Consider the following 12,328-nt stretch of genomic DNA (forward strand, 5'->3'; position numbering starts at 1 on the left):
ATATTATTGAAGAGAGCTCCATGTAAGTGAGTAATACATACGATCTTGGACAGCGCCCTCACACCATTCTCATATGAGTCTATAATAAGCTTCTCATCTGGATCTTTTGCTGCCTGCTGCGTTGGGCTCTCAGCCTTCTCTTCATTTGGCATCGCTGCCACGCTTTTCTTTCCAGCAGCTATAAAATTTAATAATGTGTCAAAAGTTTACTATAATCTTAAACTAATATGCAGAAGATATCTACACAAAATATACACTTATGAAATATACACTTATGAAATATACACTTATGAAATATACATTTATGAAATATACACTTATGAAATATACACTTATGAAATGTACACTCATGAAATATACACTTATGAAATACACACTCATGCAATATACACTCATGAAATATACACTTATGAAATATACACTTATGAAATATACGCTTATGAAATATACACTATGAAGTATACACTATGACATATATGCTATGAAGTATACATTTGAAGATATACACCAAAGTATACAGTATAAACTGTACACTATGAAGTATCAGCTATGAAATATACACTACGAAGTGTACACTATGAAGTATACGCTGTGAATTATGTGCTATGAGGCAGAGAAATTAAAATAAATTTGTATTTAAAATGTGACTAAACAGGTAAAATTGTTGTTTTCAGCCTGAAAAACAACCTTTGCCAATTTTTATCGCAACAAGCCAAAATTTAGCTGCCGCAATTGGTTCAAATTATTTCACTCCACCTCCCGGACATACTTTTTGCTGCTTTGTCCTTTTTTGCGTCTCCTTTCCCAGGAGTTGCAGAGGGGGCAACGGCATCGACATCCCCTTCTGGCTTCCTCCGAGGCATTAGTGGAATTCTAAAAAATAATTTCAAGACGAGTCACAGGAAATGACTCATAGTATCCACATGTTTACCTAGTCATCCACGGTCTACAGAACGCTCCAAAATCCTGTAAAATTAAAAAAACCTTGTTTTTGTGCCACTGCTTGTAAGCAACTCAGGATAACAGATAGTGAGCAGACTATCTCACTCGCAAGAGCTTCCTTCACAGCCTGATATGAGGTGCATCATACAAAGAATATATAAAATCTATTCGTAGCTTCAGACAAAACAGAAGACATTAAAACCGTACAATGTGAATGCATCACATGACGCATAGACTCAACTGTTTAATAAGCTTTAGTATTTTGACTCTGGAGTTGCCGATGACTTCCTCACAACAGTTTGAAGAAAAAGACCATTGTCCAAAGCTTATTAACAACTGTAACAGTTGATCTCAGCCTAATTGAATTGCCAGTTTTAGACACAATCAAAAAAGTAGATCAAGCTTTTTAGATCTAATAGCGGTATACAGTCCGACCTCAGTTTTAGACCACAGTCTATTGCAGAAGGCTGGTTGAAGAGCAGCAAATTAATAAAACTCTGAAACTATTCTCACCTTACAAATACATGTAATGTAAGTGAATTTAATCTGTTTCAAGACTAGAAAACGCTTGATCTAATATTGTACATATGATAGTAAGCAGTAATTTGTCATCAATTCTGGTGAAGGAAATTGGCATATACAAGTACATAAATGTATATTGAAAATTTAATAATTCCTTAAACACCATATGAGCCAAAGATAACATATAAATGTGTAAAGGTCTCTAAAGATACCTCCCCCAGAGACAATTATAAACAGTTTTTGCAGGTCAATTATAAACAGTGAGTGCTATAGAAAAAGCGGGTGAGAATCATCAATCTCTGTGTTTCAGATAAACTTACCGGGGAACATCTGTCCAGCGAACAAACTTCTCCATTTGAAGATGGCTGATCAAATGCATACAAATTTGTTAAAAACATAACGAAGAAGTTTACTGAAATTTTTTTAAAATCTATCAACATGAATTCTTGTTATGATAAATGTAACGCAGGTACTCAGAACGCAGGTACTCAGAACGCAGGTACTCAGAACGGAAAAATTCAAAAGTTATTTGGTCACCATGGAGATGAAACTCACCTCCTTCCTGCCAGAGCTTCCTGCGGAGGCGGAGTCACGGGGGCGACTTCTTCCTCTTTCTTTGCACTCTTTCCGCGTTTTCGTCCACCTTTTGGAGTGGCCGATCTTGACCGTGTGCCCTTAGGGCTTTTAGGAGTTGCTCTCTCCTCTTCTGGAGGTGGAGTAGGCTGACTTGCTTCTAACAAATTGTTACACATAAAAATGATGATGGCAACATACAAAAATAGAGTAATGCATGACAATTGGTTTGTTGTGTGACCTAAAACCAATATGTTTATTTTTTTCACACGTGTAACTTGTGATTGTGAAACATTATCATGGTCAGCAAACATGTTAATCACAAAAATCCAAAGCTCTCCGGCAGTGTGCTTGCGTTTTATATGCCTTAGTAAACAACAAAAAAAGTGTAAAATCGTATGAAAAGTCACCATGATAGTGTCATAGCCTTAGAGAAGAGGACCTACCTGCCATTTGTGTTGGGGTGGTAAGCCTGCCAGCCTGATCAACGACAGGAAGCTCTATCAAGGGCAGCCTTGCATGATCCGATGCAACCTCGTCTGGTATATGACCATCCATTCCCTTGTAGTAGTCCTTAAGGAGCTGCACTGTGTCTTGAAACCTGTCTACTTCAGCCTACATGAGGTAGTAGCAGGTAATAACAGACTGTTATGGATAAAAGGTCGTGTAAAAAGACATTGCCGGAATTCATATCACTAACCAATGAGCTGAATAATGACTAATATAAACATACAGTAAAATATAATGAAGAAAAGGCTTTAGGCTGTTCTGTTGACAACTTAAACTGGAAAAACAAATCTTTAACTTCAAAAAATTGATGAATGCCTATTTTTTTGTTGGCCGCTGAGTGATCACATTTGAGTCTGTGAAAAATTTGTCTAAAATTAGAAATTCAATTCAGATGACTCCATCCAAGACTGTCACCAGAATGAGCTGCAAGTTTATCAAGGAAATTAACTCATGGGTTTTTGTTATCTTTTTTATCACCCCACTGCTACTCTGGCTGTGATGACTGCTACTCTGGCTGTGACGACTGCTACTCTGGCTGTGACGACTGCTACTCTGGCTGTGACGACTGCTACTCTGGCTGTGACGACTGCTACTCTGGCTGTGACGACTGCTACTCTGGCTGTGACGACTGCTACTCTGGCTGTGACGACTGCTACTCTGGCTGTGACGACTGCTACTCTGGCTGTGACGACTGCTACTCTGGCTGTGACGACTGCTACTCTGGCTATGACGACTGCTACTCTGGCTGTGACGACTGCTACTCTGGCTGTGACGACTGCTACTCTGGCTGTGACGACTGCTACTCTGGCTGTGACGACTGCTACTCTGGCTGTGACGACTGCTACTCTGGCTGTGACGACTGCTACTCTGGCTGTGACGACTGCTACTCTGGCTGTGACGACTGCTACTCTGGCTGTGACGGCTGCTACTCTGGCTGTGACGACTGCTACTCTGGCTGTGACGACTGCTACTCTGGCTGTAACGACTGCTACTCTGGCTGTAACGACTGCTACTCTGGCTGTGACGACCCGCATCATTTTTTTACAACTCTATCAGTAATTGTGAACATTACGGCAGAGAAGCTGGTGATAAACCTTGGTAGGTATAAAAGTTTTTCTAAAACTGCCAATGCAGCAATATCAAGCTTCACCGAAAATGTCACTAAAGTGCATGACCATCCGGTATGTGTCCAATTATTATATACTAGATGTATGTAGATATCATCATTTGTGATATCTACACAATTATTCCAAAAGGTAACAATGTAAACGACTAGTGCAGAGGTTAGAGTGTCTGCCTAATAAGCTGAAGGTTGCAAGTTTGAATCCCGCATGATGTAATATTTTTTGCTAACCTTCAACAGTAGATCTCGACAGACAGACACGGCTCTTATTATAGTAAAGATTTACAGATTCACAATAGTCAGTTCAAGGCAGCAGTTATATGACTAACTTTAGCTGATAGATCAGGCAAGGATACTCCTATTATAAGATACTCCCGCACTTTTAAAAAATGTGTATTTGCTATCTGGAGGAGACTTCCAAATAAACTTGATAAATCATCACCAAGACTACTGTCCTTTCCGCTCTTAATGACTTCAGAAACTCATGAAATTATTAAAATAAACATAACAATACTATATAATATTGGATTAGGTGGAGTAGCCTCAGACCTGCATCTGGGTGATATGCTGGTTGGAGACGACACCAAGTCGGTCATCTAGCCACCCGTCATTCATTATGTCTTGTCGCTCAGTCTCAGCTTGCACTTTTCGCTCATCACAAATATTCCATAGTCGATCTCTCAGGTCGTCCACCTTCTGATGAAGTTCACACATTGTCTCCTCATCATTCCGCATGTCTTCTGTAACTTGATTATAGTCCTGTAACAGAACAGTAATCAGCCTTCATGTGCACATAGTACTTTGCTGCGGAAGGGAATAAAAACTGTATCACTTGACAAATTCAACTGCCAAAAGCATTTTCATGCTTTGATGATAGAGAGCTTGTACTAGCCTACATTCATCACCCTGGAACAGTGTTTGTTAACATGAATTCAATTAAACCATAGGGTCAACCGTTGAGTCAACTATCAGGGGTTAGGCAACGGTCAAGACACCTAAGGTCTAGTCTCTCAAAGGCAACAGCAGAAGTCATACTGATTTGCGAGGTCACGTCTTTATGAAAATATATGTAATTTGTTGTGAGTTCATGCATTGTATTGATTTTATTTTTTAAGCATAGAGATGTTAATACACAGCTCATTTTGTACACCAGTCAAACATAAACCTATGTCTTGAATGTGAAAGAGTATTTTTCAATAAAGAAGGATGAAAGCGTGAATGAAACTGATGGGTTTCAGTACATCCAACAAGGTTAAGAACCAGTCGTCTCGAGTCAACACAAAAACTCATGTATCTAAGATCAGACATGGTTGCTGGTTGGTGCGCTGATTTTAAAATCATTTAAACATTTTTAATACTACTCTGCCAATTATGCGGCAAGTGAGATCCACACATATTGCAAATGCAAGATGCATTTAACTAACAAAATCCTTGTTACCAGTTGTATCTGAGGTTCAAAATGCTGAACCACCCAACAGCTCTAGCCAAACCAGTCTGATATCTGTTTATGTTTTAGTCAAGCCAAAACATAAAGTTACTCATAAAGTTAATTGGGTTAGAAATTTTGTATATTCCAAGGACAAGATTTTGTGTTACAGCCAATCTTGGAATTTTCAGCTCATAATTATGGCTTGAATAGTGTGAACCCTATACACCCAAAGTGACCTAATCAAGAGATTACCACTTGAAAACTGGTCAATGAATATATTTAATGCACTTACAGCTAGCCACTGATCAATAAAGTCTTGTTTGGAATCTGGTCGCTTGAGATACTTGAGGAAGTCTTTGCGAATGTTGTAGAAGTAGTGAATTATTCTCTCCCTCTCCTCCCTCAGATCATTGAATGTGTGTTTAGACGTGTCTATATAGGTGTTCTCTATAGCATCCCAGTGTGGAGCAAGACACTCTGCTAATGGCTGCATTGAAAAATATTTTGGGAGTTATCTTTTCCTTAATATACAGAAGACAACTTCAAAGTTGTAATTTAACTGTGTTATTAACCAATCAAACGCAAATTTTTGCCGCAACTAATAAAAAATCATACACTAAGTTAAAGCAGCGTAAGTATGAAAGAATAGAACTTTTGTCGCACTGTTTCTTAGAGCAAGGCTATGGAACTTGCAACAGCATGAGTGAAAACTAATGTATGGAGCAACAACAATTTTATTTTCTATGCAAATAACTTATTTGCTGTTTCAGCTGCCAGAGCACAAAAAAATTACAAAGAGCCATGATCCAGCTAAAAAAGAAATAATGAAAATATCAGCCATTAGCTTATACTTTTTGAAATATCATAGATTCTGAGCAATTTTTTTTTATGCTAAGCTTAAAAATTCTCACTTGTTAAAAAATAAAATATGAGAACGGGTGACAACTCTCCTATCCTCCTCAGAGGCGTCTCTTCTTTAACTTAAATGATCGCTCCATGCTTACCAATTCAACAGGTTGGTCCACATACTCATACATCTCAGAGCCCGGCTCTGGAGGCGGAGTACCAGGTGGTACAACTGGCTCCACTTCTGGCTCTGGCTCAGGAGTTTTCTTTCCTTTTTTAGCGGAGCCTACAGTACCATACCATCCATAACAATTGCAATACCCTCCACAAGTGTTCAACAGTTATCATGCAGAGGGTAATGATGCTGTTTATTTAACGATACATTTTACATACCAAAGTTAAAAGTGTGACAAACTTTCATTTTCATGTTTAAAACTTTCTCTGCACATGAATTGAGATAATTTAAGACACTGAAATATACTAAACTACAAATAATATAATCTATTTACCAAAATTACCTATGAAATCTAAATGAAGCCATCAAAAGGGATATGCAGGTTAAACCAATATTGACTGAATATTCTACATAATCCATAGACATAGAGAGTAAAAAACTACTGCAAATGAAATCACATAAGCAAACTAATAACAGAACATGGCTGCGGAGGTTACACGGATGGGTGAGAGGTCTATGAAGTAATTCATACCATCTTCCAAGTTTTCCACACTATCTGCTGTTTATAGTAGCATCACAAACTGAGGTTTATGGCATGCATTTGGTAGAGCTGTTTAGTACATACAATTACGTATAGAAGAATTGTTTAGAAAATATAAATGGTTAATAATTTAAAAAATAATATTAAATGAAAGACACAAGTCTTAAAGCATTTGAAGCTAAAGGGATTAATTGAGAAACTTTTGTACCTCATGACAACAACTCAAGGAATTGAAAAAATTCGTCTTTATTTCATATCTGTAACAATAGCCTTTAAAAAAGACTAAATTATCAAGACCACCTTGTAAAAAAACTTCATGTTTATGTTGGGTATTAGACAAAATTTTCATTAATATCCATTTAGAACATTTGTAGCTACTAATACGAGAGATCCAGTAAGCATTTTAATGATGAACTATCACACGAATGTTTGGAGTTGGCTGATCATGACTTTAACTGCGGGAAAAAAAACAAACCATTTTTACAATTTAATAAAAGAATGTATACACGCAGCACCTTTACAAATGATCATGCATTTCTGTATAGCAAATTGTGAGCTAGGAACAAAACGTGTACAAATAGTTTCTGAGATAAACAATATTTTCACACATACTCACCTTTTCTTGGAGTTTGACCTGCTCAATAACAAATTAATTCAAGTTAGAAGCATAGTTTATGGGAGAGATAAGGGGAAGCAACAACCAACCTTTAGAACTTTTCTTGCCAGAAGCTTTACCACTTCCTGCTCGTTTAGGCGATTCACTGCTACCTCGTTTTTTACCACTGCCACTCTTTGCACCTTTTCCAGAACCTTTCCAATACCATGACTCACTTAATGAATGACCTACTTACTGAATGACCTACTCACTGAATGACCTACTTACTGAATGATTTACTTACTGAATGACTTACTTACTGAATGGCCTATTTACTGAATGACTCACACACTGAATGACCTACTCACATAATGACCTACTTACTGAATGACTCACTTACTGAATGACCTACTTACTGAACGACCTACTTACTGAATGACCTACTTACTGAATGGCTCACTGCATGGTACAGCCATAACCATTAGGCAATAATGATGGCGATAGGCAATGATAAAAGTATAGATTAAAATACTACGAACATCACAATATACCACCGACCCGTGTGAAATGCATATAGCAGAAAAAAATCATACATACAATATCACTTGTGAAGAACTAACACTGATTATTGGTCAAAATTTTTCCACCTTACTCAGTAAATAGAATATTTTTACATATTTACGGTAGGTAGGTTTGATGTCACAGTACCCCATACGACATATATGTAACAGTTTATAAAGTTGCCCTACCATGATTATGCATTTAAGTGGAAAACTTTAACTTGAGCAAAATCTGATTAGTTTACAGCAAGCCATGTGACCTGAGGCTATTTCTATTTGGTTCCTTCCAAATTTGAAGCAACTTGTTAAGTACGCCATAATTATCAAGCAGAAAAAATCATAATAGGTGGCGTAATAATGTAATAGTTTAAAAAAGAGTAATAATATAAAAATGCAATTGTTATTTTATATGATAAAATATAGGTACAAATTTATGTAAATTTAAATGAAGCAGTGACAATCCTTTCCCAGTCGGGATACTGCAGAGTTGAAAAGATCTCTTCCTTAAATAACTGCAGGTGATCTCTTAATGTTTTACAAATAATAACTAAAATAGTTTCTCTATCAAAAAGATTTTGAAATAAATGATGAAATAACCAGTTAAATCTTTTAGGCCATTAAGATGAATTAAACGATTTTGTAGTAAATAATAATAATATTAATGAGAAATTTGTAAAGTAATAAAGCATATAACTTAGTAAGAAGTGAGCGTACAAATAATCCATCAGAAACACAAAACATAAACTTGCAGCTGAATAACAGCTTAAGGAGTTAACTGTAATTTTGGTGATGAATTTATGAAACTATTACAGTTAGCTCCTGGTAATCGATCAATTATTATTACCTTTTCCCTTTTTCTTTCCTATGTAAATAAAAACACATTAAAACACTAAGGTAGCAAACAATTAAGTACAACATAATTTTATAAAAGTATTTGTCCCCTAAAATTTTAGAAACATGTCACAGTATTTGGTAATATCTACATGCATGAACTTGCTGCTGCATTGCATGCTTTGATTTTAAGAAACTCTGCGAATATAGAACAACGGTATCAACTCTTTAACACCGTAATAATCTTTCGCACCATAAGACCCAACCCTAGTTGATAAGTAACAGGAAATTATCTCATTTGTGTAGAAGGTATATTATTGCTAATACAGACTGCTCTTAGATGCAGTAGGCTTTGTGTAAAATATGTGTACCATTTGATCCAGCTCTATGATACAAGTTTGTGCCATATTTAATTTTTTGCTTTGAAATAAAAACTATATAGCATGAAGCATGGAAAAAATTATTTGAAAGCAAATGTTTTAGTCCAAATTATCAACATTTTTCGAGTGATCTTCAAACTTAGCGGCACCGAAATTATCTTAGTGTGTACATATAAGAAACTAAGGCTAGCTACACAGCGGTGGGCAATGTACACACCTTTTTTAGATGACCTGGAGTTGTCTGGTTCCTCTTCTGGTACAGGAGTGGCGGGAGGAGGTGTGGGCTCTCTTACTGGTTCTGGCTCTGCCTCTAGAACTGGTTCGGGCTCAGGCTCTGGTATTGGCTCGTACTTTCCTCTTTGAAGGATCTGCAAACAGTTATGCTATTTGTTTACTCCTGTGGAAACTCTGAATAGATTGCATGAGAATAGTGCTGCTATATATTCCATTTAAACGGAATTGGAGAATATGAAACTTATGAATATTTCTATAAGTTTTACTATAATAAGAACTGTGTCCTTCCATCTGAAGCCGCGCTAAGAGCGTCAGGAAAAAGCATTGCCTCCCACAGGAATCAAACCCAGATCTCCGAATTCCCAGTCAAGCATGCTACCACTGTGCCACTAAACCGGCTTGCAGCAGCACAGAATAAATGTAGACACATTTATTACACACGATGATCTTGCCCGCCGCAGCGAACTGCGTTCGTGCTAGTAACTGTAATACACTGTCAATATTGAAGACACCTAAACTAGTGGACGTACTTTACAAGCAACCAGTATTCTGTTATAATGCTAAATAGTTATTGAAGAATAAAATATATTGGGAGAGAGATCGACTTATGCATTTATGAATTATAATGCAATATAATCCAAGCAGATATATTATGAAGCAGCGTAATAAAACATGATATGCAATTTGACTGTATCAAGTCATATAACATAATAGAAACATAATATAATAAGTTGAAATAAGTCTAAACAAGACTCTACTAAAATAGAAAGATTGAGTTGGTATGAGCTGAAGACTTGCTAGCAGTCCCTCTTGAAACTACGGTAAGTACTCAGGCTAAACACAAGCTCAGAAACCATGGCTTGAAGGAAGTCTTCTCTAAAGTAGGTTATTTTCAATTATTTCCTCATCATGTGACAAAATATTGTTTTAGTTTATTATCTATATACAGTCAAACATGGATAACTCGTCCACGGATAGCTCGAACACATGGTTAATTCGAACATTTTCTTTGGTCCGTTCCCACGTAATGATAAATTGCTATAGATAACTCGAACTCAACACTGTTAATTCGAACTGTTTTTTTGCCCAACGGCTACCGAAACGGTTGTTATCGCTTTAGAAAATCACTTTATTCAAAGCCATAGAGGTAAACTTCATCTTTTCGTAATTCATAAGCGTCGTTATTACCACCATCGGCAAAATATTTTTGTCAACGACTTTTCTAAAAGTTTGGTGAAATTTGATTTATACTGCGATACGATGAATAGCACGGGCTAGCCGGGTCACGGGTGCAAGGATTTTCGCCACACACATACAAAACAAAAATCGCATATTGTTTTTGTTTTGTGTGTGCGTGGCGAAATCCTTGAGTGCGTGGCGTAACCCAGCTAGCCCGTGATGAATAGTTTTCCGACGTTGATTCCGTGTTGAATCAACATCGGAATGTTGAATGTTTAAATCGTCTTAAAAATTCTTGTAATTAAATGTATACGTTGTCTGAGCTACAAAAAACTATTCATCGTTTGACCTAAACACAGAATACGTGTGTACATTCAATAAGTATCTATTAAAAAAGCGTGAGCGATATAGAATGTACTGTAAAATCTCGTAAAACCTTTAATTGAACTGCCTCGGAGTGTTGCTCTTAACGAATCCCAGGTAAAGTAAGGTAATCTGCATAAACTTCAAGAAAAAACGGCAAAATTGATCGTGGGTAAAACCCCAAAAGAAAAAAATGTCTTTTCTTTTGAGCATTTCAACAACGATCAAGTTTTGCCAATGTCAATCTGAAAAACGTCCTGGCAATAACATCACCTCAAACAACAAACCAATCTCAAGTGATAGAAAAATCTCTATACTTTTTCATGAAAACGTTTTAAACTTTACATTAGAAGCATTTAATTTGAAACAAGCCATTTGTGCTTTTGATTTATATTATAGTTTGTATATGTACATGTATCTACTAATAAATAAGTAAATATATGGACTTGTGACAGTGCTCTGATAACTTGAACGCTCTGATAATTCGAACACTTTTGCTCGGTCCCTTGAAGTTCGAGTTATCCATGTTTGACTGTACGTATTTTGCTCACAACAAATCTCTAAAGAATATTTTAAAACCAGGTGAAAAAAATTAGAAAATTTGCTCATTGAAAGATTCTCGTAAACTCAACTTTATTGACACCAATTAAACTCTAATCTAGTATATCTACTTATCAATTTCAGAGAGTGATGCACTGACCCTGTCAACTGTGTCCTCCAAGATATTCTCTGTTTCAAGATAGAGAGGTGTCTCCTCAAGCGAAGCATCCACTTTCTGCAGAATCTTAAACTTGGTAAACCATTTCTCCAGCTTTGGCCAGTGGTCAAGGAAGCCTGTGATTCTTGTCTGAATCTTTGTAAAACATGTATGAACTTAGATTGCCATAGAGTGTAATAACAATAACAAGAGAACAACAACATGTGACTATCTACATGCTGTTATATACCGTACCTAGTGTATTTCCATTCACTAGGCAAGGTATATTAGTATAATTGGAGTCGCGTTCCTACAAAATCTTCAATTGTATTTATTGAAAGACAACTCTCACAAAGAGCAACACGTTATATCACGTGATACTCTTGCAACCACATGTAGAGTATTGGTTAAGGGCCAAAAGGAAAAGTTGACAAAAAGTAAAATACAGTTAGACTCAAGGAGACACTAGAACAGACCTGCTGTTCATCATAAGCTTGATCAGTAACCGTAGAAATTTGTTCTTGATTCTGAACTCCAGTTATACTGCCCTCTGGTGGAGGATTGAACTCCTGGTGGTACTGCTGCTGAGACATCTGGGCCTCTGTATAATAGTTAAAAACTATCAGCACAATTCAAAAATTTATAAAAGGTTCTTTTATTACTCAAAATTCTATTACATTATATGATTTATAAATGCAATAACACGAGATAGCCAATATGAAAATGATAAACTATCACAAGAATACATATAACCTTTACTATGATAAGAAATGTGTGCATCCAAAGCTATGTTTAGAAGTTAGAAAAACAATGGCTTATATCAGGATT

General features: G+C 36.5%; 1 protein-coding gene across 1 annotated transcript in view; it reads right to left on the reverse strand.

The window, feature by feature from the left end:
• LOC137394188 (sperm flagellar protein 2-like) overlaps window positions 1-12,328 on the reverse strand; it is a 56,595-nt gene that overhangs the window by 16,796 nt on the left and 27,471 nt on the right. The window contains exons 18-28 of the mRNA XM_068080908.1: window positions 11,977-12,101; window positions 11,504-11,656; window positions 9,245-9,395; window positions 7,367-7,471; window positions 6,104-6,231; window positions 5,392-5,586; window positions 4,220-4,429; window positions 2,484-2,652; window positions 2,020-2,197; window positions 770-873; window positions 42-178 (exon numbers count right to left, since the gene is read on the reverse strand). Coding sequence (XP_067937009.1) covers window positions 42-178; window positions 770-873; window positions 2,020-2,197; window positions 2,484-2,652; window positions 4,220-4,429; window positions 5,392-5,586; window positions 6,104-6,231; window positions 7,367-7,471; window positions 9,245-9,395; window positions 11,504-11,656; window positions 11,977-12,101 — 1,655 coding nt within the window. The remainder of the gene's footprint in view (window positions 1-41; window positions 179-769; window positions 874-2,019; window positions 2,198-2,483; window positions 2,653-4,219; window positions 4,430-5,391; window positions 5,587-6,103; window positions 6,232-7,366; window positions 7,472-9,244; window positions 9,396-11,503; window positions 11,657-11,976; window positions 12,102-12,328) is intronic.

This window comes from Watersipora subatra, chromosome 4 (assembly GCF_963576615.1).
Source record: "Watersipora subatra chromosome 4, tzWatSuba1.1, whole genome shotgun sequence".
Lineage (NCBI taxonomy): Eukaryota > Metazoa > Bryozoa > Gymnolaemata > Cheilostomatida > Watersiporidae > Watersipora > Watersipora subatra.